Consider the following 26,815-nt stretch of genomic DNA (forward strand, 5'->3'; position numbering starts at 1 on the left):
TTTCAGTCATGACTGCAGCCGCTGCAGTTGAATCGAGGTTGTCCAGCAGCCAGAGAAGCAGCGAGAGCCCATGCGAACACCTACACAAATCGGGAACTTTCAGGTTAACAAAGCATCGGCACACACGAGTCATCTGGTTTATTTATATCATGTTCCTCTTTTGTGTTAGTAAACCAAAACCAAACACTTTCCTTCTTACAAGAGTGGTCTTTCGAAGTCCACGGGAATGTACCGAAGGAGGAGTGAATGATTTGGTACCATGCTTTACAGGCAACTACGAACCAAAAATTATGTTAAGGAAAAAAAGATTAGGAAATTTCCCTATGTAAACAATATGTTCCCCGCAAACACACTGGCATTTCAAATAGTTTTTTTAAAGTTACTTTTAAACCCACAGTTTAGAGGAAGTTGGTGTGTTGCTGATGTGAGGCCTTAACTCCTTCTGCACAACATAACACAAATGGCCCTTTCAGAGCTCCACAGCCCCCAGCCACAAAATACCAGCCCAAGCAATTCTCACGTACTTGTATCTCTCACGTACAAGATCTAATACCACAGGGTAATCAGAATACCATTGTTTTCTGTACATCTTTCTGTACTACTTGTCTTTGTAACAACAAACAAAAAAAAGATACAGTCTTCACAAAGACGACAAAACATACTTCATTGTACAACTCTTCAGTAAAGAATCCTGCGTGGCTTAAGTCTTCTAGAGCTTGCCTTCACTGAAAAAGTTAATTTAGTTAGTATATTTGTTAGTGTGCCACTTGAACTGCATTGGCACAAGAGTAGACACTCTCCAAAACAACGCTGAGCTGAACAGAGTAATGTGATTAACAGCAAAAAGTGACCAAATAAAAAATGCTTAATTCATACTTCAGTCTGCCACATCCCTGCTGCACTGCCAGAACCAACGGCACCAGCAACTGACCATCGACACCTCATGTAACACCAAGCAGGGTCAGCTTTACTCAATGGCTACAGGTATTTGTGCATCTCTCTAGGCACTAGAGTAAAGATTAATTTGTGGTATCAGCAGGCTTATCCATGCTAGCTTTATACTGTTAAGAGCAGTAGAGCATAGTAGCAGAACTCCAGCAAGGGCTGGTAACTAAGACCCCATTACCCACCCCAGTCTCTGCCACTCCATCTTCATTGCTGTTGTTGCATTCTGGAGCTACATTAAAGCAGAGATCTGCTTTCCTCCACTGCCCACTGCATTACTACTAACCCTTTGGATGGGATAAGTAGGAGTAGGTATCAAACCTTGCTCCAGCTTGATGCCTGATGTAACTTTATGAGCATATACCTAAAATAATACAGTGATAAATCATTCCTTGTGGTGTAAGCCTACAGAGCTGTTAGGTGAACTCTGCTTGCATCATCAGTAGTCTTTGGCAACCAGCTCCCAGGTCTGCACCCAGCCACGTATGATCTACTGCAAAAGGTAGACAGGCTGCAGCTAGGGAAACCCCACCCTGTGGTCTACACATGTGGTTTAAATGAGACCTTGTGTGTAGCCCCTCTCTTACTCAAGTGTCTTTCACCCATTGTCCTTAAATATATTTTCCCTTAGTTAATTAAGCAACAGCTTTGCGAAAGAGACCTGCAGCCCATCAGCACACAGCCACAGGAGGCCTGAGGCAGTCTTCTACTGAAAAAAAATGTGGTAATTATGTAAAAGAGCACCTCCCCGGTGTCTGATCCAGCACATTCCTTAGTACCCTTGAAATTCAAGGTTCATCCTCTGAGCCCAACGTGTTCGGTGCGAGGTCCCCAACAGCCGGCTCTTCTCACTGGCTCCTCTTCTGGGCGGAGGTAGCTATAGCAGACATCTCAGCGGGGATGATGAAAAAAAACCCAAAAACCCAAAAACAAAAACCAAAAAAACCCCTGAGCAGCTGACTTGGAGGTGGGAATGATGGATTTTGTCGTCTTTGGCTCTGAAAAATGAAGTGGAATGATATTGGCAATTATATTTTATGTGGGTGTTGTTTTAATTTTGTCATTCTAAAAAAAGGCAAATGTAATAAAGAGTGTGGGCTTGCTTTCCCTTCAATTTTATTTCTTTTAATCTGTAAAACTGTGTTTAGGCTAAATGGAAAATTTCAGTATTGCAGCAAGATTTAATAAAGCATTAAAGTAAATTCTATATGTATTCTATGTTTAGAAACAAGTAATTAAAATAGTTTCGGTGCCAGAGTTCCTCAGCCAATTAAAAATACTTCTTTTGCCCATTGCTGTAAGAAGAATTCACAGAAATAGGGAGCCTGACAATACTTGAGAAATTACAGGAGAAGAGACTTAAATGATCTTTTGATTAAATCCAAAGGGCTAACACTTGACATAGTGAAAATATCCTTCTTCTGTCAAGCCTCTTTTAGTTACAGTCATCTTGCCTGGAACAATAATAGTTTGAAAAGTTACTCTGAATGAAGTGTGATTTTGAAGATGACTGAATCAGAAATTTTTTTTCTGTTTTGCTTTCTCCAGTGAAATTTCATTCACTGTTGGCAGTCATGACCTGCCCATGTGACAAACTATTAATGTGAAACAGCTATTCTCTATTTTCTCTTATGCAATACATTATGCAATACAGAAGGCTATGCCATAATTTTGATGCATGTGATTTTATTCCATAACCTAAGGCTTTTCAAAGCAAACCATTCATCTCAGTTTTATTGCATGTTACCAGGATGCAGCTATAGTGCCATATAATGACAGTAACAATCCAAATTTTTCTACCACATTTTCTTCTTTTTCTGCGACATTTCTCAAATCTAGGCTTCTGCCACAGCGTTTACTTTTGTTTCTTAATGCTGGAAGTCAGTGAAACAAAGTGTTTCAAGAACACATGCTTGAGAAATGAGAGTATTTAACTTTCCAGATACTCTGTTTTGCTTTGTCCACACACCCCCCCTCCCAAAGATCAAATTTAATTGGAAATGTGTTCTAAAACTTTACATTTCTTTTATTCTTTTATCTTTAGTGAGGTTTTATACTTGCAAGTAGCTCTGAAAGTCAGGGCGATCATGAAATCACTGTCACCATCTCTAGGATCTTAAGTCTAGGGCAGCTTAAGTCTTCAGGCACTGTAGTAGATGATCTGTCAGCTGGTGTTGGATGATGAGTCCTGCCAAAATCTCTGAATGTGGGTAGTCTCTCCACAAGCAGAGACCGTGGAAATTGAAAAAGAGCAAGAACTACAAGTTTTACAGGGTTCAAAAGCAAACATCCCTCTTTGTGATCTCCTGGCTTACAGCGTCTGCTAGTTCTGCAGGAAGACATGTCCATACAATGGCCAAGACACCTGAACAAAGTATGAGGTCTAACTAAAGAACTAGTGAAAGAGGCAGCCAGACTGTATAAGAAATACTGAATCCAGAGATGATGAATTTATGTGACATGTCTTATTTAATGCTTGAGAAAATACCAACAACCCGGCACCATAAAACTGGAGTGTAGCATGTGCTTCTTCATCAGATTGAAACCTACATTTCCTTTTCACACCCCCATCCACCCCCATCCTAGCTACTAGAATAGAAAGCATAACTCTTTTTATTTGCCTTCTTTCACCGTTCTTTTGAGCTACATTAACAAATTTGTTCTGCCCACGTGAAAGTAAACCATTGAGAGAACCAGTAGAACGATATCACACTGGTTTGTTACCTGTGTTTCTTACTGACCAAAGTACAATTTTCAGCTATATTTATAACCATTTTTAGTTGAGAGCTTCTTGTAGGCTGTGCTGCTGGCTCTCTGTATCTGAACAACTATTGTATTTGTTATTAGCATATCTATTTATCTACATACATTCTCCAAACAGAAAACATTCAGATAAAGTCAAACAACAGGAACATGACAAAAGGATAGTTAAAATAACTGAAACACTGATTTTTATCAGAGATGAGACTAACTCTTTCAAAGTGTGTCGAGCCATAATGGCAGGTGGCCAAATTCAATGTCGCTCCTATTTGGGGGCGGGGGAAAATTATTGCTCACTTCATTCTTTATGTCATCTTCATGGCTATTCTTGCAATATTTCTTTACACAACAAGTTTGTGAAGTAGTCTAACAGTGAGTAAGTGTTGTGGAAGCATGGATATTTGCTGAAATCAGCACTGTGTTCTTCCTTTTTCTGTGTCTTTACTCATTGCTTAAGATGCCTCATTTATCTTTTTTCTCTTTAAAGCTTTAGGGAATTCTGTGCTTCACAGCAGTGTCATAACTCTTCTAAAGCAAGCAGAGAAGCAGGGGCACTGCTTTAATGAAGAGGAGCTGTTTGATGAAGGTGGGTGGAGGAAAGTGTGAAAAAGATGAAGATGCTGTGTTTGTGACTGAATCTGTTAGTGATGCTGTGCAGCAGTCATCCTGCGCTGCTTGCTGTTCACTGCTCACAAACTGATGAAAATCAATCACTCTCACAGCAGGTCCAGTCCTGCTCCTCTCTACATCAAAGTACAAAAATAAAATACTACTCACTTCAGTCAAATCACGAGCAGGCTTATAGTTCAGCATAAAGAACTTCCTCATGTCCTTCAAAAGCACAGTCTGGTCCAAATGCAAAGCATTAGTTTGTTACTGTGTCGTTTGTCCCAGCTCCAGTACTGGAAGGTGCTCGTCATTTCTGAAAGTTGTCAAGCATTCCTGAAGGATAATGAGTGCTCTCCATGGCCTCTGATGGCAGGGAAAGTGAGAGCACTCAGCCCCTATGGTGAGGCTCAACACTGCAGAATCAAGCTCTTGATAAGGCAGGAGTCCTAATGAAAACAGGAACATGAGATCATTTGGCTGAAGGGAGCAATATAAATCTGGAGTAGCCTCCTCAGATCTGTTCTCTCCTTGCAAAATACTTAGTGCAAAGAGTGATTGTCATGTTGTGCACATTACAGAGCTGTCCGCTTGTGGAGCCAGTCAGCTGGCTCCTCTTGCAGTCTGTGGGGACCAGGAGTGCAGGCACAAAGTTGAAATCCGCTGGCAATCCGCAGCTGATGCATGGTCTACTGTAGTTGTTTGTCAGTAGTAAAAGTATTTATTGATGGTATAAGCACACTGGTATTAAAAGTGACTTTAAACAAAGCTCCTTGCCTGTATGATCTCTGCTACACATGTGCAAAGTTTTCACACTCATGTAGTTTCAGTAGTGTAATTATAGTCTAATGAAAAAATACCCAGGGTAAACAAGCTCTTGGGTACCACTGCCAGATAACACAGGTCAGAGCAGTTCTCATGTTGCTCAAATCCATGTCCAAGGCTGGGCAGAGAATCAGGGAGCTGTAACTGCCTCACAGACAACACTAGATCTTCTGCTGTGCTTGATACTAAGTGAAATGCTCCAGGGAACCTACTTCATGTTTATCAGAGATCTCAGGAGGCTGATGAGTGTCTTAAAGCTCCAGGTGAGAAGGGAGAGGAAATCTGAGTGTATCTGAGAACTGATATAAACTAGAAAAGGTCTCCATTTCTTTCGCATCCATGTGATAGTACCTAAATGCAGACAACCCTGATAGGACTGTCACAAATGGCAGATGACTAACTCCATCACAAAATACTAGCCTCTCCAAACAGATGAGGTACACAAGAACTCATCAAGTAGGCTCAAATAAAGCAGAATGGAAATGAATAGTTCAACTGTCTTTGAGATGTGACAAAAATGTTTTTAGAAGTATTTCAAATATACATATATATGACACCTCTATTTTAACGTCTTTCTCTGAGAAACAGTTTGCCCAATTTATCTGCCTCTGATACCAACACAGTGGTTCTGCTGTTTCAATCCTGAAACATCAGTCTCTTAAGATATTTCTGTTTCAGATTCTTGTTCTCTGAAAACAACCTCCACTTCTTATACATCCTTCCACAAACTATTGACTGCCACTGAGATCTGGAAAGCAAAGATGTTGCCTTGTGGGGATAGTAGCAACATCACACTACAGAACAGACTATGAAGCACAGTAGGAGGTATGTTTAGATACAGCCATGGCTTCAAAACTTTCAGCTACACAAAAATTAAGTAGACAGATTGTCTACAACAACACCAGTGTAAAGGTCAAATTATTAAACCTTTTTGATGAGTCAGACTAATTTCCTGTAGTTCACTCCATCCTCTTTGGGATGCAGCGCTTAACTTCCCCTGGTGCCTGCAACCTGAACCGTGAGCTGTTTTACTCATGGAATCCTGTACCCCCACCAGTAGCCTTGCCACTGTGGCTGGAGACAGGCACACAAATGGGCATTGTCAAGACACAAATCTGCAAACACTTCAGCTGGGAAGCAGTACTTAGTCCTACAAACAGTCCCATTGACATTTTACATTGCACACAGCAGTGAGTGTCCAAAGGATCAGGCTTTTATTATGTGATCACAGGTACAGCAGTTAAGGTCCAAAACAATGCAGGTCATGGAAATGCAAGACATTTTGGTCTCTCCTAAAGTACTAAAAATTCCCAAATCAAACATCAGTACCTAAAATGAGATCCACAATCAAGAGATTACACAACATTCATTACAAGGTCTTCCAGGATTTTCAAGCAGAAACGACCCAGAAGGAAATATAGATCCACTCATTAAGACTTCTAATATCACAGTGAGTAAAGTAAAATTACCTTTTTAAAACATCTTGCATTACAGGGAATATATAATCTCAGGGGAACCAAACAGTCTCTGAGCAGCTTACGCTTTTGGCAGCAGCACGAGATACCATGAGGCACAAATCACACAAATGTCTGAGTTTGTATAAATTCTGTGCTCAACATCTGCACAAGCTTTCTTCCTAACTGTAAAAATACCTCAGCTGAGGCTTTGTTTCTTTACCCAAATTTCAAACATCATAGATGTTATATATGTTATCAGACATATCAGACAAATTATGGTTATTCCTTGAATCTGAATCTTTTGTGTCCCCTCACTCTACCAGATATGTAACATGGCACATGACAGATCATGTATTGACAGTCAATTGCAACATAAAACCAAGAAAAAGGAGGACAATTACAATGCTGTGATGATTTCTTCTTTATAAAGCCATGATTTACCTCCTTAAAAGGCCTGAAGTTCTGTTAAAATTTAAGTATTATTACAATGCAGTTATTATCAAGGACTAGAAATGTGATTATCTGGGCATTATAACAGTCTATAAATATTTAAAGCATTAAATCTGCATGAAGGTTAATGTAATACAGAAAAGTAACATTAGAAACACTAGAGTGAATTGTGGAATGGAAAACAGGGAAAGTTTGAATATATCTCAATGTGGAATAATCTCCCAGTAAAACAGAGCTGATACTGTATTATGTGACAACATTTCAGTGATGATCCCAAAAGAACATTCAAAATCTACTGAGTTAAACGTGTAAGATGAGCGGCACTTTAGAACATGAAACTGATTACTTGCATAAACTGCTATGAACAGAGTCCATCACCCTGATACTAAGAGTTCATCATTTTCAGTAAACAGTATAGTTGAAAATATTTGGTTGAGAAGAAAAACCCACATCAGTTTACATCTCTTAATTTTCATGCCCTGAATATGGACACTTTCTTGGTCATCCACCCCTCCTGTTTCAAAATCAAGACATACACCCTCTCTAGTGCCTGTAAAACTGGAAACACCTGTACACCATGCCAAGATATTAAAACTGGTCATATCATTTTATTAATGGTGTTGAGATCTTTGTACAGGAGAGAGAAGTAACTGCCACTGTGGTGTGGTTTCTGACCTGCTTGCTAGCAGCTCAGCTAACTCAGCTGGCTAGTTCATAGTTTTTAAAAATGCAAGCTGACAACAACATGCTTTAAATGATGGACTAAGCAGTTTCAGAGTGCATATTTAGCTTACTGTCTTGATTCCTTTTTTCTTTCAAGTTTGCTTGGTAAGAATGAAATTTTGCCTTAAAAATGCTGATTATAGACAGACAGACAGCATTTATCTAAACCTGTATATGCAGTTCAAGCTCTGCTTGTGTGGATGGTGTACTCAGTCTGGACACATGATATTGGGAATGCTAGAATCCTAACATAATCCTAACTACTTTTTGCTTGAGTCTCATTAAGCCCTCCCCAAAAAAGCCAAAAATTATGGGAACTTTCCTTGTTAAATCCTGTTACCAGTTAGAAATTTACTCTATGGATTTTCAGAACATTATACTTGCTCAGGATCTGTAGATGTCCCATAGCCCTAAATGCTTTGCTCCAAAGGGACTTCTGTACATCCAGGATTTTGAGAGGACCAACACAAAGCCAGGTACAGTGGTCCAGGTGCTATAGCAAGAGTTGTGTAGGAAGTTCAAAAATGTCTGCCCAAGAGAAAAGTAGGTGAAAAGCAGCTCTCAGATTTCTCAGGCTCTGTGAATTCAGGAGCAGGAAGAAATATTGAGGCAGCAAGTGGGGGAGGGGGGCAGGGGGAAGGTTTACTGAAACTCTTAGAAAAGATTTTGTATTTTCTATTTAGAGAATGTGGTTTTCATAATATGAATAAATATCACCACTGACACTACATGGTAGATGAGATCTCTGTCAGAAGGACAGAAGATTGCCGGAGGCAGACCACTGCACATTTTCATGATGTCATGAGAAAGGAACAAGAAGACCTTAGCTAGGGACAAGTAACCCACATTTCCTGCAGCAGCGTCAGTTTTTAGCTTCCAGTCTAAAAACTATACCTTTTTGCTCTTCACACTTACCAGTGTGAAATTGTCCCACTAACCCATTCAACCCTGTCTCTTCTCTGCGCTACTCAAGCAGTTCACATCATACCCAGATTGTTGAGACACCCGGTACTTCTTTCCTAGCCATCTATGGATTGTTTTCCTACCTGAATCCCGGATTGCACAATGGGTATGATTGCTGCTTGCCTCATGTTTGTTATAAAACCTGTAACAGCATTTTCCCCTCACTGCTCTACAAGAGGAAATAGCATTTTATTTGAAATGCTGTGCTGAGTGTCAACATGAGAGGTGTTTTAAAAGAGCTGAGAAGTATGCTGTCAGGAAAATGTTTCCAGGCCTACCTTCCCTCCCACATCCAACTGTGTTGAAATAATCAAATGCTATACCACTTACACTTGGGAAGAGGATGACTAACAGCAGCTAATTACTGCTCAGTCTGTTGCCTTCAGCAGCTATTGGTCTGAATCACACCTGCTGGCGTGGAGGGGCACAGTTTGCACTGCAGTGCTCTGCAGGCAACCTAATTTTCAGGGTCTTCCCTGGGAGGCAGCGACTGGGACAAGACTCCAGGTATTATAATCCTACCACAGAGGCTGCTACTGCCATATCTGCCTCAGCAGATGGCCTGAACACCATGGCTCTGAGCCTCTCCGAGTCAGCCCTGGCTGGCTGGGGGGGGCCTGGACCTGTCCACGTCATACTGCCTGGAAAGGAGAAGGTGGTTTCTAATTTATTTCTGCTCCATCCCTCTGCAGCACAGACTGAACCTAGCCCAGTGGTACTGGATATTAGTTTCTGCTTTCCTCTCGGTTTGCTGCTGCAGTAGCAAAGAGTTGGCAGAGGGCCTTCTGTATCATATTTGATCTGTTGACACTTGCAGCAGAGCTGGCCTGTAACACTGTAGGAGTTTCCGTCTGAAGAAATATGGTAGCCCTTCCTGCCTCCTCATTCCACTCCCTATGGAAAACCTCCCTCTTGTTTTCCCAAATTCTGGGCCAAATAAAATATACCAAAATAACACTGGAAACAGAGAAGGAATCTCTTGCCTCAAACTTGGCCTCAGAGCAATGCATGCAACCATTACTCGTCTCACAAATGAAGTCACGTGGGTGGAATCCAGGCAGAGTTTCATCAGCAGGGACTGCAGGTTCACCCTGGGTGCTATGCAAACAGATATCCCCCTTGTTTTTGGTGGCCAGAATGACCACTTTTGTCTGTTTTTGTGCTAGGTTGAGTTCATGGGAGTCCAGGCATTATACTTTTCAGCCGGCTAACTTCAAACTTTCTAGGAAAGAAAGGGCTAGAAGGTCTTGAACTGTGGTGGCATAGCTGCCTGGCCAATGTGTTGTGACATTTCACCATTGCATGGAGAAAAGGTAGGAAAGCAATACTTTTATCAGAGTGCTTAGAGATCGTGCCTCACTCGTATAGCTTTTTATTACTTTAGGGATGTTCTCCTGAGTAATCACATAGTTCGGCTGCACCCATATAGTGTATTCAACACCCAACACATGAGCCAGAGGGTGGCTTCCTACAGGATAATCCACACCCCCTCAACCCCCCCACCCCCCCCCCACCCCCAAGCAACCATTATTATCCTGTCTGTGCAGAGCACAGCTCTTTTATGGGAAGCCTCTTGCATGTAGGGCAGCAAGGCCCTGCACAGAGATACTACAGAGATGCTTTCTTACTTACAGTTCCTCAGTGTCATTCCAGGCTTGAGCTATTACATCATCTCACCATCAAAGAAGCTGGGATTTGGCCCAGAGCTGCTGATGTTGTATAGTACTGTTCTTTACTTAGAAGTAAGATAAGAATTATTATCAAGCTTCTGTCATCACTGTCTCACCTGGGACACCTTTAGTGTGTCATACTTCTGCACAGTTAGATTAATGGTGTGGTCCCTTTAAGACAGACAGAGGAGGTTTCTCTAAAATGCAGCTTCTTTGTCTGTTTCTGCCGAGATGTGTGCTGAAAAATATTACTCAGTAAAACTCTGTTTAATTTACCCTATCTTATATGGATTTTCATCCCTGTGTGCAATCAGTATCAAGGCAATGTGTTTGGTGATAATGATTAGCCCTGTGCTGCGTGCTGTAACTTCAGGTCTTTTTAGGGAGTTTTAATTTCTTCCTGATTTCTGTTTGCCTCCTGTTCTAACAAAGGCCATATGGCTCTTCAGAGCCACCTATGTGTTGGTTAGGTGGGATGCGAGTGTTTGAAGCAGCACTGTTCTGAGGAATTTTCCATTTCAGGTATAGGCTGAGAACAGGGTTAATGACTGGTTGTGGACACGTCTAGGGTACATGAACTTAAAGGCCAAAAGGGGTGATCACCACAGTCCGACTGGACACCCTGTTTTACCCAAGCTGTAGAATGACACCTGTTCTTTCACTCCCATATGATAAGCCTAACTGGTTGAACCACACTGGAATCATAGAACTGTTCAGTGTCTAAACAAAATCCTGATGATGCCCTTCTGTCATTTGTCTCCAGCTTTCCATGGGTGTTGCCAAGTCAGCTAGTACAGACAACAAGCTAATTTATACCAGGTGAAGTGCTCAGCCTCCACTTTCTTCTCCTTTCTTTCATATTCCTCTCTTCATCTGGTACTGGTCTACTGTTTTCAGTAGATGCAAATTGCTTGTAAAAATGTATATATCAAATTTGTTATCTTAGAAAGGATTTCTCCCTAATGGTCTAACAGCCTTTCAGTGGCAGCATTATTTGGCAGATATCCAGAAAAGAACTTCATATTGCTAGCTAAGCTTTCACACTTGACTGTAATGTGCTCCCAACTTTATATGGAAACACTTAAGTGCTGATTGTGAGATCCCTACTCATGGATCTATCAGTTACAGCAACCACCTCTAGATCACAATAATTCATAAAGTGCGCTCTGGGTAGCTACAGAGTATCCATTGCATGAATGTTCATAGGCTCATTGTTTAAGCAACAAGAAGAATAATGTTTTTTAAAAATCAAATAATAAAATGTGCAGGGAATCCAGCACTAGTCCACCTTTCCTGCTAAACAAGTCCTCCTTCTCTCACCTAACTTACTCCTGTGTGAACTTCAGGTTTCCTCAACTAATTCCTGACAAAACAGCCTTGCTCTGACTTTTGTATCTTATGCCCCACATTCTTTGAATTTTTTCCTATAGATGATATGGCTGAAATTTTTCACTTTTTTTCTTCTTTTTATCACATACCCTTGCTTTTTCACCCAGCTCCTCCTAGTTAACTGGTTTTCTACCTCTGTTTGCCTTTCCATCCTGCCATTTCACCTTGGATGTCATCACCACCTGCCCTCTCCTCTGAGCCTCCAGAGCCTCTGTCAGTGGAGACCTTTAAAAGCAGGTTAGACACACACTTACCAGAAATAGCATAAGTACAGTTCATTCTGCCTTTGGGCAGGAAACAAATTAAAGGACTTTCTGAGGCCCCTTCCAGGCCTGCATCATTCTGATTCTATTATTCTTTGCATTAGTGGGAGAGCAGTAATGGAGCCACACTTCTTGGCACAAATGTTTCCAAGCGATTGTTATCTTGGACTCTTGGGCTTGCAGCTGGAGCTCCCCTTTTGGCTGTCTGCAGGGTATCACAGGCTGCAGCTAGTGCCAGGGCTCAGGCTTGCCATTTCAGCTTCAGTGATGACTCAAATGTCTGAGCTTCTTCTCCCCATAATTTTATCCAATTACTTTCATTTTCAGTCATTCTATGTTTTCCAAGTACAATGACTGTAGATGCTTAGATGTGTTTTTTATACCTATATGTGTAAAATAAGAATTATAGTAAGGGTCTTTCCCTTGAACTTCCCTGTCAGTCATCAGCTATTCCCTTGTACTTTCATTTTAGATTTTTGAGGCAAACATCACTCCTTGTGCACTAAAACCATGCAACCCTGCAGAGATCAATTGGACTGTGGATCTGTAACTGAGAATAGTTTCATTTTTGTTGTGTTGCGTGGCATTTTTTCTTACTGTCATGCCATTCTCATTATATCTGTATTTGTCTTTTCTGGTAATTCTGCAGGTACACAGGCAGCATACAATACACCACAGTACATCCTGCAACCATTTTGAGTGTAACTGCTCTTCCAATCAGCAGATGAATTTGCTGTCAGGTGTGCAGGTAGGATATCCCAGTTAAGGAATCCAGCCCTTCCAAAATTAATTAATTTCCTCTTCTATCAAATTTCTTGATAAATAGGTTTATAAAGAGTAAAAAAAATAGCTTTATCCCATGTAAAAACATTCTAGAATGAATACGCCATTATACCCATCCAGCTGCAAATTGCTATTATCTGTTCAGAACAATTAGCCTTTATGCATCCTCTTAAAACCTGATACCAGCCCATCATCTTGGAGCCCAAAGTATAAAGCCATCCATTAACTTTCTCATACTTTGCATCAGCCCGCAAAAACAGCTTAGTGTTCCAGCATCCTTCGCAATAGGGTTGCTCATTATCAGCTATCAGGTTTTGTGCTAACAGTTCCACACCGAGTACTAAAAAGAAGCCAAGGGGTTCGCCTGTGGTTTTCTATTATTTTAAGTGCTCTGGACTGAACTTACATCAATATTGTTATTGGTGTACTTAAAATAATAGTCAAAAGAATAGATGACTGGAAAAAGGTGAGGTGGTTTGGGGAGGAGGAGGAAATGCCGATGCTGCTGGAAAAACAATTTTTAATAAAAACAAACCTGTTTCAGTGAGGCAGGTTTTACAACAGGCACCACTGACTTGTATGGAATTGTTCCTAAATTGTACTAAAAGAACTAAGGAGAGAGTAGAAATGTTATAGAGGCAGAAAACAGTTAAGGTGTATTAAAAATTTCAAACAAAAGGGATCTTTGAAACAATCAGAAGTTTTCAGAACTCTGGTACAGACAATGCAAAGCTCAAGAGGCTTTCAGGCTTGTGTAACCCTCTGAAGTAAATCCACACAACTCACTGGGCAGAGAACTCACAAATGGCATTTTCAAAACCAAAGGTCTGACTGCTGTGTGGTTTACATTAGAAAATTAGGTTGTCACTGCGATGTTAGTTAGTCTTTATTTACCTTTAAAGTACAACATGATATGTACTTGTGGGTCATAGCAATTGATTTCTTTTCTTTTTGGCTATTCTTTGAAAGTACTCCTGGCTAGCCTTTAGTCTGAGAGGGAATTTATAGGTGTTAAATATCTGGGGGTTTAGTTGTACTCTATTTTATTTCCTTACATTTCTTTTCTGCAGTTCAGTCTTCTAATTGTTTTTATTGTCCATTGGATCTCTGTTATGCTAGAATGCAGGAGCACCTCAAATAGATAGATACATTTAGGCAGGGACAAAAAAACCTGAGAATAAAATCCTGTGATGTGAATGGAATTTATCTTTTTCTCCCCATCGCTTCCAAAGAAAAGCTAATTGTAGTCACACCCTGCACCACATGTGAGACACCACAAGCAGGTTGCCTATACCAACAAAGATGCTTCTCCATCTCACAGGGCTGCTGGAAGCACCATCCCTCTCTGGGTACAAAGTCCCCTTTCACATTTACTTTAGGACTATTGAAAGGTAAATTGCAAGTTTCTTTTTTAGGTAGGGACTGGCAGAAGGACTCACTGTCCTCCTCCTTCTGCTGCTTATAGCAGGGCATGCTGGCCCTCTGAGAAGCCAGCAGAAGCAGCTGGTCCAGCTCCATAATAAAAAAATGTACAGGTGCTGGGAATTTAGCTGAGGCCATGATGCAAATAAGGATGAGTAGTTGCAATGCTTTGGTAGGGGATGGACACAGAGACTGATCCAACAGTCCAACACAAAGGCAGCTCTTCCCCTAGGGTATCCAATGGGCACTTCTACCTGGGCAGAAGCATGACAGGGATTTTTCCTATTTAGTGCGTTGAATTGTTCCTTTCCTTTGATTTTTTATGGGGAAAAGGGCTTAAATTGAGACATTTTCAGGTGAGTGCCTATGGTGTTCGTTATCATAAGCTGGCAGGAGGCAAGACTGTCCTGTGATGGTTAAAAGCAGGAACCCTCCTCTATCAGCATCACTCCATCTAAGCTGCTTGTAAAGCTATTCCACTTTCTTCCCTCCATTTTCTCCTTCCTGACAGAGAGTTGCATACTGTCAGCAGCCCTCAGTGATAAGGGAAAACATCTGGTTGTGATGTTTCAAATCAGTGAACAGGTAGTGAAGGCTCAGAGCCTCAGTCTGCAGGTGACCAGGATAAAATGTCAGTTTCTAAGGATGCTGTTTCATTCAGATGGCTGGTGCTGTCTGATAGGAAAAATTTCTAAACCAGTTTTCAAGGAAGACAAACTGGTCCTGAAACCATAATTCTACTATAAAGAGGAGAAAAAAGCAGTGAATCAGGGTGAAGTTTGATAGTTATGAATAGTGGATGTTGGAAGTCCTGTTTCAGACATTTATAAGCAAGTTGGTTATCTTATCATGCTAATTTATAATCCCCAATATGTCTTGTGTTTTCTGTGGATTATATGCTGGGAAAGACTATGATTCTCCTTTGCCTGTTTAGGTTGTGATGACCTTGTAACTCGTACGTGATGGGCAGTCACAGATACCTGATATAATCAGGTATCACAGTCAGCATTTCCACAAGACTGGTGATGTTTGTGAGAAATGCTTTTGTTATCATATTTCTTGGCTTCCACAGTCCAGGCTTTTTTTGTAAAAAATATAACAAAACAGAACAAATCACCCTTCATATTAGTTAATGGGCATATAAAAAAAACCCCAAAACTGTTTTCCTTTGGGAGCAATTTTTTTCTAGCGTAATGATAGATTTCACTAGGAAAAAAATCTGTTTGTTCCAAAATAAACTGTTAACATTCTAAGCCATTTCTGTGGGTTTCTATCTATTATAATCTAATCAGAACCATTTTTAGAACACTAGTGAATAATAATATAAGACAGCACTGATCACTGAGACAATTCGAGACTCCCAGTTGATTTTCTGCTAGAGAAGCATATCATAAAAGCACTGTCACAAATTTGCCCCTTTGTTACAGAGGCTGCCAGAGAGATCAAGGACATAGAGGGCCTGCCATTTGAAGTCTCCTCAGTCTGAAGATATACTGTCAGGGATCAGTATGGAGAAGGCTTTTGTTCTGCTGCTGGAGTAAGCATTTGTAGATGAAAGGAGAACACATGCGCCTGGGCCATCAACCCAACACTTTTCAAGACACGAAATTCACTTAGAGCTATGCATAGGATGGTGAACTGAAAAATAACATGTTTAGTTTTCCTTCACTTTCTGCCTTGAGCATCCCAATCACTTTGTAAGGGAACACTGATACATAATTAACGTACTGGAATGGAGAATTTACAGCATAAAGAGCAAACATTTGAATTGCACAAGCATGGTAGCAGAGTGAAAAGTTCTGGGGCTACATTATAGTCACTGGCATAGCATAGCACACAGCATTATCTTCAGTGTGTTTCAATCAAGTCCTTAAAACTTCTGGAGTGCAGGTATTTGGTCACCTGTCACCAAGATCCATGTCACAGAACCATCACCCTGGTAGACTTTTTTTAAACATGAACATAGGTATGGGGTTGTCTCTTACTCCTTGAGCAATCTCTTCAGATCCCAGATGAAATACACTGGGTAAGACAGTGGAAAGAGGAAGTATTTTCAAAGCCACAGATATGATTTTAGTTTGTTAATGTCTTTGACACCTTTTGCTTATGCAATACAAAATCTTTTTAAAATGCACTTTCTTTTGTAATATTGCAAAATTGAGTATGAAAAGAGGAGAAAGGATGGGTCACTGTAAGGCTTCAGCTTATGTTGTAGATTCTCAATGCTTCTGGCCTTCTCACTTTACCCATCATCCAGAGGCCATATATACTCCTGCCAAGGAGTGACTGGTTTAGGCCGTATCCTGTCTGAAGATCTCCAAGCACGTAATGAAATTCACCACCTGATTATTTACTGTATACACAAAGAGCATTTTGCTCAACATAGCAATTCAGCTACCTCTGGGATGAAAGTCAGTGTTTCAGGCAGACAGCATGATCTAAGCGTAAAGTTCTGAATATCATGTTCTTAATAAAACTAAGAGGGAATTTTAGACAGAAATTAATTAATTACCCATCAAGGATGTTATCTGGACAAGAGAGATTTACAAAGAAAGTAATAGAGGATTTTAACTGACAGAATTAATTAAGTCCCTGGTTTTACTGCTGAGCTGAAAGGCACCCCCATATAAAACACGGCCTGCTAAATAACATGTTGGGGATTGGCTCAGAGGAAAGTACGCCAACACTGTTTAACATTTTTTAGGAGAAGAGGGACTAACCCTGTCTGCATTTTGAGTACCTCATAAGAAGAACTTGTTCCTGGAGAAGCAGACATAATAAATGACCATAATAATATGGAGAAACAGACACAATAAATGACCATATTCCCACCGGTGGGTGTCTGCCACAAGGCCTCTGCTTTCTGCCAGAGGATCTGAGTCAATTATGGATCCCTGGGAAACAAGGCTAATGTCAAAGGTAGCACCTTTTTCCGTTCTCTTCTGTCTTGGCAGACCCCTGCTGCATTCATCAACAAGGATGGACACAGTCACTTGGAAATACCGATACTTTTTTTCACACACATGCAGAGAAAGGTTGGATATTGTTCCTTGATTTCAGTGTGATTTAGTGGGTGCAGCAGAAAGTGGATACTCACTGGAGTAGATTCTGGCACCACTTGTACCACTGTTAATTTGAGGTAAATTTCTGACATCAAGCGATCAATTCCAAATATACTGTGGTATAAATGAGAACAAAACATAACTCTAAAAACCTAAATTTACTGACTGTCAATGTTTTAAGAAGTGTTTCAAAACATTTGTCATCCCAAAAGACTAATTTAGCAACAACTCACCCTTACAAACTGAAAGTTAATTTCTGATGGGTTACACAGTAGGATGCTGTTGATGCTCTCTTGTTGATTTTTTTCTATTCATTTGTTTCCCTTACCAACAGCCTGGTCTTCAGTGGCAATAGAGAGTGAATGACTTCAAGATGGGAGAAGACAATTCCCTGTAAATTTCATAATCAGTGAGGATGCCTCAGACCTTTTAAACAGATGACTTTGTGAGTAGCTTGCTATAGCCTGGCTGTAGTAGCCAGCTTTCAGGTCCAAGCACAAAATAATGTATGTGATCACACACAGCCTTGGCTTCCCTGTTCACACAGGGCTTGGCTGTGCAGGTTGAAGAGCAGACGGGTTGTTTGGTCACATTACTCATTCAACTAAAGCTCAGCACTTTGTTTAATGCTTTGCTGTTTAAGATTGGATGGCCAGCACTGCAGATTTGAACCTGTTCTTCCTACCACATCAAAGGAATCTGGATACTGGGGCAGATTTGGATCTCCCACCAGTTTTAACTGGTATAAACTATGTGATAACTGGTACGAACTATGCGTAATAACTATGTTACTTAAGGTCTCCAAGCACCTAATATGAGCACTAAGTGAGTTAATCTGTAGTGAAAGAGCAACAAAGCCCATAACGCTTTGAAACCACTAAGTAATATAGAATTGAAATATAATAAAAGTGATTGGAAAGCCCGAATTTGTACAAAACCTGTGGCCAATGTTGTATATTAAGCATCAGTCATTATACAAACTAATACTGAGCATAGCACATTGATTCTGTTAAGGAGCTACTGTAACAAAAGTACTTAGACTAGGAAGGATTTATAACTTCATTTTCTAATGGTAATCAGAAACAGTCCTGTAGAAATAAATGCAGTTATACTGGTGTAAAACCCCAGAATTCAGACTACCAGGCAAAAGATCATGCGTTGTTTAGTGACTCCCTGCGATCTATTTTTCTGCCATATTCCCTCATCTCACAAGCACATCTGGTGTTTTAGGAACACTGTATTCAACAGTGGTAAAAGGACACTGGGGCCAAGAACAACAAATGAAAAATGAAAACAGTGGGGTCTAATGCTGATCTCATATGGGTGTAAATCAGAGGGATTCCAGCAAAGCCTTTGGAACCACACCAGTGAAATATTTGTGTTTGATTCAGAATCAAAACTAGAATCCAGTAATTTTTGTCAAGTAAGACTCACTGTCAGGCCTGAAATTCTCCCATCCCACTGGGAAATATTACTGCAAAAGACCTTATAAGAGCTCCTCACAAGTATCACAAATGCTGAGGAAGTGACAAAGCTAAAGCAAAAATGCTTTGTGTCTGCACCACGTAATGTAAAATACCTGTCAAACCAGATTAAGCACAAGTTTTTGATTTGCAATTTGTAGCACAAAAAAAGGAGTTTGACAGCAAATAAATATATATTTTACACGTAGTTACTGGATTCAATCAAAATAAAAATAAAAAAGCATGGTTGTTAAGCCCTTTAAAGACTGACTGCAGGGTGGATTGTCCTCAGTAAGATGACCTTCTGAATAATACACATAATATACTCTGTATTTCTGGTCTTGACCTGAAGCATTGCCATAACCACAACAGTTGTAATGCCTGGCAATTTAACTAAATAGATTGTCCTTAAAATGTAAACAGATCTTAGCTGCTTGTTGATAAAATTGTTGAAGACCCCAGATACTAAAATCTCTTACTCCCCCTTTGTTGTAGGGAGATCCAAGCAGGGAGGAAAAATGTATCCATAAATATATGTACAGAAACCATTTTCTGAACCTGAAAATTCTGTTTTCCCTTGAAACACTGCAGCAAGAAAGCAAAAGCACATTCAGGACACCAATCCAATAACTGTGTTAAATTTCCTAATCCCACCTTACCTTCTACCATAAAAATCAATTATTTTGTCTTGTTACTGTTCACTTCTCAGAGCTAAATCACATCAAATTAGAAACATCATAAAAACATGAGTCTTCATCGTCCCAGAGACATGATGCCAAAACATAAGTAAATTTTGTATGATTGACAGGTGCTGTTGTTTTAATTTCACCCCACTGTACCTGTATTTTTACTTCCTGAAATAACTTCCCTCCTCCCTCCTGTTTCAAATACTGGTGGAATCTCCCCCTCCCCTGCTGTCTCCCTTCAGGGCTGCTGTAAAGCTAACTGTAGACAAGAGGACTTTCTGTGGATTTAAAGGGGCCTTGTAAGAGGTGCTTAATTTAGCTATCCTGCACATATTTTGCTTTTAAAACACTTCTTTGCAAATTTTGCCTTTCACTGTCTTGCAGTCACTGCTGCTTGAGCTTTCTGCACTTCATCAGTACTCCGGGACAAAGCAGCCCACTAAGACTGATGCTCCAGGTCCTGCCATACAAAGTCTCTCCCTATTGTTCTCCACTGTCCTTTAGGTAAAGATGCCCTTTTAATGTCCACTTTACCAGAAGTCAGTGTGCTGCTTGCTTTGTAAACAGAGGAATAACCTACTCAGGCTTGCCCCTTGTTTGACTTTGTATTCAATGAACATCAAGCTAAACAGCAGCTATAATCCCTGACCTTAAAGACTGAAGTTCAGTAAGAAAAGCTAAGATCTTGAGGCAAAGGGTCTCATATTACTGACTCCTGTGTCTTTCATTGATTAGATATTTTACAGCTGATAGTGGGTTTCAAGGTTTATTTGGAAACTGTCAGGACGGCAGAGATGGGGGAAGGGAGAAAATAAGCAAGGCTGGGGTTTCTTTTATATGTAGTGTGTGGTATTACAGTGGGAATAAACAGAGGTGGCAGAAGGGAATGCCATTAATGTAACATTTCCAGATTTACCCCTTGATTGATCACTGGGTCAGTTCTCTTCGGCAGTAGGTGGGGAGATGGGGTGGACTTTGGAAGGAAGGAGGGTACAAGAGAGGGAAAATGGGACTTGTGCATTTGTTCACTTTCTGCAACATGTATTCAACTCCAGCTGAGGCAAATGAGAGTGATTTGAATATTATGAAGTAGTAAGTATAAGTAATCCACCATTGTGCTGGAACTTCAAATTGTAGGTCCTTGGGAAAATGTCATACAGGTGAAATGCTACATAGGGAACTTTACAGCATTTGTTCACAGCATGCAAAATGTGCCTGTGGCAAGATGTGCTGCCAGGGTCAGATTCAGGAAAGATTCAGTTCAAGCAGAGAGGAACACCAGGAAAAGTACCAATACAGAAAGGGGCAATAATGGAGATCCTTATTTTGCCCAGTTCCCAAGGGCCAGATTCAGAGAATACTTCCACAAGAAAAGCAAAGCAGCATGTAAGACAGAGTCTTAATTAGATGAGATTTCCAAGCTTTACCCTGGAAAATGGCTTTCTAGGCTGCCAGGCACAGCAAGGCTGGGAAACACTGCTGAGGCTGAAGTCAGATATGGATCAAGGCTGTAAGTGCTGAAGTGAATAGAAATACCCTACATAGGAAATGTAGATATCAGCAAGTTTTAGGTTCAGAAGTACCACTGAAGATGTTTTGCTAATCACTAGAGGACTCGGGAAAAAAGTATTTAGTATGACTCTTTAAAAGACCTTGCAATGTTAACAACAATCATGTAATGGGGGAGTAGGGGGTGTGCCTGTGTGCCTGTGTGCCTGTGCGTGTGGGCACGCACATGCATGCCTCCTGACCCACTGGTGTTGAAAAAGTTTCAAGTATCAGTCTGTCTTGAACTAATGAGACAAAAAGAAAGCGTGAAGCAACCTGTAATTTCTGTAGGCTGTGGCTGAGGTGTTAAAGAGAGGGGGTGTATACTGGAATGCACATAACCCTTTTCTAACCTCTCACGCCTTCCCGTGTAGAAGATAAGGACTGACATGGGAGTTATTTGTCCACTCAAGCTCTCAAAGAGCTCAAGGAACTGCCAGTCAGGCTGCTGTCTGACTGAGCTCCCTGTCTCTTGAGTGAAATCTTCTGCCAGGCCTGTGGTTAATTAATGTTCTAACTTTCTGACTAAGGAAGACAAAATCCAGCAGTCTAGCACTCAGGAAAGAGCATTCAGGCTTCAAAAACTATTCCTCAAATAGGACATAGTTTCATCACTTTGAATCCTCCCTTTGAGATGGAGCAAGTATGGCCTGCTAGGATTTCTGGGAATTATCAGTAGCTGGTTACATGAGCTTCAGGAGGTGACCTTGGACTCCCTACAGCCTGATTCACCTTTACTCTATTCTCACTCTGACTGTGGCTTACCGCAACATTCAAAAAAGTTGAAGAGTGCTAAAGGAATCTTTCTTGTCTAGCATCTGTTCTGGCCTTCTAGTGGGATGTAGTGATTTTCTCTCAAAGACAGAAAAAAACTCACGCTTAGTCAGACCCCACAAAATGACAGTCTGTTCTCCAGACTCCCATCATCAATCCAAATACACAGAAGATTATTCCTCTATTATTTCTCTCACTTGCACCTCTACGACCATTTTCACTTGTGCTAATGCAGACTACCAACAGTTCAAAACTCTCCAATAATTCAACAGGAAACAGTTCAGAGAGCAACAGGAGCACTCAGGGATCTATGAAATATAATTTATGAGGAAACTGCAAAGGAATTTTTGTTTTCTTAAATGTAGAGAAGACTGAACAGAGATATGATAACAGTCCTTAAAAATGTAAACGGCTGCAGCAAAGAAGGAAATAATCTCTTCTCTCCCACATGGAGAGGATAAGAATAACAGGCTAAAATTGCAGCAGGGATTTTTTTTATTAGATATTAGCAAAACCATTCCTAGCTGTTAGGATGGTGTTACTGAAGCACTGGAATAGGCTGCCTTGGAAATCTCCACATCTGGAATGCTTTTGAAGCAGGCTGGGGCAATATCTGTGCTAACAGGGCAGGTACCACTGACCTGCTGTGCTCTTGGAGCAGGAGAAGGAATTGGTGACTCCTTAAAATCCCTTCTAGCCTTGCTTTCATATAATTTAATGATTCATTGGATAAGTACACGTTCATTTATCACCCTCTGGGAGAATATTGGAAGTATTACTTGCATCTTTGTGTTCTTTGTCTCCAGAGCCTTCCTTAAGGTTATTACTTTTCCAAACACTAGGCTATGCTCTGTGGTTCTCTCCTATAAAAAGTGAAGCTAGTCCTGCCAACCAGGGGCTATAGCCCTACCTTTAATTGAAAGACAATGCGACTAATGCTGCTAAAAATAGTACAAAAAATGGGCCTTTGGCTACCTAGTCGCTTGCCTTCACTTATGCAGCGGCATGCACTACAACATTGCTGAGTTTTGCTTTTCAAAGACAACCACCAGCGAGACACAGAAAATAAGACCTGGGACAACAATGGTTAGCAGGGTCAGTTGCTGGCTGTCACAGGCAGCTATTATCATGTTTTTGGTAAACTCAGCAAACTCCATCTCCAGTCTGGTTCGGTTGCTTGTCCTTGCTACTCTCACTGGCTGGCTTCTCCAGAACATCAGCACTTAGGCAGCCAAGAACCTTCCTCTAATTTCTAACCTAGCATTTTTTCTTGGCCAGTTTATTCATTAGTTCCTGTGCTAATGCTGCGTTTCCATTTCCCCAGAGTTTTCCAGTTTAGTGAATATGTAGTTGGCATCAGTATCCCTCTTGGTTTTCATTTGGTAAGGCTAAACAGGTCAAACTCTATTCATATCCTCTCAGAGAATCAGGTGAATGCACCCACAATAGATCACTAGCGCACTTCTTTCCTGATACAATGAAAAGGTGGCCCAGCGTTACAGGGTAGAGAAAGGGTGTCTCAAAACCAAAACCAAACCACTCTTGCAACACAAAATTGAGTCCTGGAAAGAGTTAAGAAGTGAAGTTGCCCTGTTATAAGCATAGTTGTCCTACAGAAACTCTTGTGGTCTTGGTTCTATCTCAAGTACCACAACAAATCTGAGAGTGGTGGGGAAGAGCAATTCTTGCATCAGTCTTCACACAGCATGGCCTACTCCCTGCTGCCAGCAGACTTTAAGGGCTAGCGCTGGAGCCCAAGAATTGCAGCTCTTCTTCCCATGTCCCCTTTGCAGAGGCCAGCCCCACTGGTGGCACCAGCACTGCAACACTGTGGTTACACATCCAGCAGCAATGCTGCTTGAACCGGCTTATCCCCACCCTTCTCCACCCCTAGCTGCTTTTTCCATTTCCCGCCAGACGCCCTCCCTGCTGCCAGCATAAGTGTTTGTGTAGTTGTGTGCTGAACCAGGTCAGGGATCTGATCCCAGCGAAAAAAATAGCCTGAAAACTTATTTTTTTTCCAGCTGGAAGAAGTTCTTCTGTCTGGTTTCTTGGGTGGCTGCACAAGCACATTGGCTGGCATTAAGGGAGGGAAGACGATGAGGGTGGAAACAAGCAACTTTGCCGTGTGTACTTCTCCAAAATGAATGTGGCTGATCCACAGAGCCTCCCCTCCAATCTCAGTTAGTGTGGGCTTGCAAGGAAGATCACATACTTGTTCTTCATCATGTCCCAAATGCTCCCCACTCTCCTTTCAAGGAACACTGCCCTTTCCCCATCCGTCTCTAGTATGCATGACCAGGAACACTCTAATCAGTCAACATCCAGGTTTTGGAGGTCTCCCACTTGTCTCTTGTTATAGAAAAAGGACTGAAAGAGAGTTTAGGAGCTGTTGAGTCTAAAACTGGTGAGTGCTGCCACTCACATCACACCATTCCTTTTAGAAGTTGAGCAGCATTTTCTGTGCCTCAGTCTTTGGACGATTACAATGGTGCATTCTTGCATCATAATTAACAGTTACTAGAAAGATAGTTTGAAAAATGTAGTTCTTTGTAATTGCATTTAGTAGCAAGTAAATCTTAGTTATGTGTTCATTGAGTCACTCCTTTCTTGGGCAGCTATTACAATCCAGGTTAAAATAAACCCACTCCCCTCTCTTCTCATGTTTTTTGGCTCTGAGCTTTGCTATTAATGACACAGACAAATAATTTCCAAGAGAAAATTTATTACTTGAAGCTTTCTCATTCTAATGTGTTTGGGTCCAGACACTTCAAGGGAGGCTGATAGAGCCATTACTACTAATATGCTTTGCAGAAAGACTCTTTCATGTTATCATGGGAGAGGGCATTGAGAAGCTGGTTTGATTGAAGTGTCTAAAAGGACACAAGGGTTACTGTTTTCTGCAGATATTCTGAGGACAAAGCGCAAGATTATTACCCTTTGCAATACCTCTCTGGAGAGTATTAAAAACCAAACAAACAAACAAAAGCAAGCCTCTAGCATAGCATTTAGATATACTAAAAAAATCAGTTTTAAAAAGGCACATTGTTACATATCATGCAGTCTTGTCTGAAATTTTTACATTGGTGATATTTGTTTATCTACTAAATAAAGTGACAGATACTTCATTCCTCTCTGACCACTAGAAGATATTTTAGGCTTGTTTTTATGCTTATGGCACATATAGGAACTCAAAAACTTTGGCCAGACTTCATGGGTCATTTGCTGGAAGCCTGTTCACAAAGGACCTGCACATCATTAAGTCCTTTTAACTCCCATGAGTGCCTCAACAAACACAATAGACACCTACCCAATGTAAATTAGCTATTAATAAACAAGATTTATTTATAAACTGATCAACTATAGCATCTTTTTATAAACTATGCTAAGAAAATTAAACTAAAACAGGTAATTATCGTCTGTGCAATAATATACTTATAGGGAGTTTTTAGTTAACATACAGGTTCCATTAAGAAGAGCAAGTCAACAACAACAGATGACTGCATTTTGGGATAAATGCTGCTTACATTTAAGAAAAAAAAAAGAGAAAGGAAGAAAAAAAAGAAAAAGCCAACAGGTGCTGAAGAGTAGAAACAAGTAACCTCTTTCCTCTCACTTCTATTTCCCTGTAGGATTCAAATAATCACTTTAGTGATAACAAGACACAGGGATCTTAATTTTCATTCAGAAGTAGGAACCATGAGGGTGGCTTTTGGTTGTAGAATCAGCCTCATGGTTCCTGATGGGCTTTCAGCCTTAGGCCAAACCATAAGGATGAAATGAACTGCATCCTAGTATCCTGCTCTCCTGTGTTACATTAGCGCGGTCCCTAAACACATCTCTCTGCTTCAGTTCATATATCTGTAAGTTTAAAAAAAAAAAGCTGTTTGAGAGGAATGTAGAGAGGCTAATTCATCAGCACTTTGAAATGAACTTGCAGTACTAAGCACTGGTGTTTTCATTGCAAAATAAGGCCTTTTGCTGGGAAGCATCAATGCAACAGGATCGTCTACTGACAGACTTGTCAGCACTTTTAGTCAGGCTGGAGTACTAGAACATGCATTTGGCTAAACTGTTTAAACAGAATATATTACTTACCATAAATTTTCCATGCTACTGTAACTACAGAAATTGTCTTTCAAAAGCCAAACATGCCTACCTGATCTGCAGGTAGTACAGAGTAGCAGAGTTTCTCTAAAATCTAGAGAATTACGCTGATTTTTCTGCCTGAGGATTCCACCTAATGATAACAACTTATTTTTCTGCACTGTGACTTGATTCTGGCTGCATACATTTCCATTCCACTGTCAGTTACAGTTGTTTTGGGTTTTTTTCTTTTGCTTAAGTGAAAACCGAGACTTAACTTCAGCTAAGACCAGACATATCAAATTCAACTAAATGAAACGTTGTGGAGGGGAAAGGAAGGGCATTTTGGCTGGGGAGAAAAATGAGAAGAAGGGACTGTAGAGCAAAGTGCAAATTTTATCTGAGATATAACAATATCTGCAGCAGCAGCAGTAGCTAGCAGGCACAACTTTCTGGACCTAATCTCTTCAACCATTAGTTTTTCATCCGTGCGCTCTGCTGCATGCTGGTTGAGAGATGGAGAGATTGGGATCGCTGCTGCAGCTACACAGCCCATGCCAGGAACCTCTTGGTACACTGGCTGCATCACCGTGTCCCAGCCCAAGTGAGCTCATGAGGCTCAGCTGGACTCGGAGACGTAGCACAGACACGTAATGAACACAACTGTCACGGAAAGTCTAAGAGGGACACTTGTTCCATGGACTGCCTGGACAATGAAGAATTGGCGTGCCACCCCCTCTCTCGCCCCCCAGCTGATGCCAAGGCGGCCGGCCGGCCGCTGGCAGATGAATAGCAGGTCTGTTCCAGCAGCTGCGCGTCCCGGTCCAGCGAAGAGAGTCTCTGGGAGCACAGAGTGCCCCACTCCGTGTACCGTCTGCAGAGGAAGAGAGCTGGGGGCAAAAGGATGGCCTCAGAAGGAGAGAACATCAATCTTCAAGTG

At 41.0% G+C, this 26,815-nt stretch overlaps 1 protein-coding gene across 1 annotated transcript in view; it reads left to right on the forward strand.

The window, feature by feature from the left end:
- Positions 1-1,876: 1,876 nt before the first annotated feature.
- The window catches only part of NINJ2 (ninjurin 2), a 74,970-nt gene continuing 50,031 nt past the window's right edge, over positions 1,877-26,815 (forward strand). The window contains exon 1 of the mRNA XM_080393546.1: positions 1,877-26,812. Within this exon, the coding sequence (XP_080249672.1) occupies positions 26,780-26,812 (33 nt within the window). The 5' untranslated portion in view covers positions 1,877-26,779. The remainder of the gene's footprint in view (positions 26,813-26,815) is intronic.

Source organism: Falco punctatus (assembly GCF_963210335.1).
Source record: "Falco punctatus genome assembly, chromosome: 6".
Lineage (NCBI taxonomy): Eukaryota > Metazoa > Chordata > Aves > Falconiformes > Falconidae > Falco > Falco punctatus.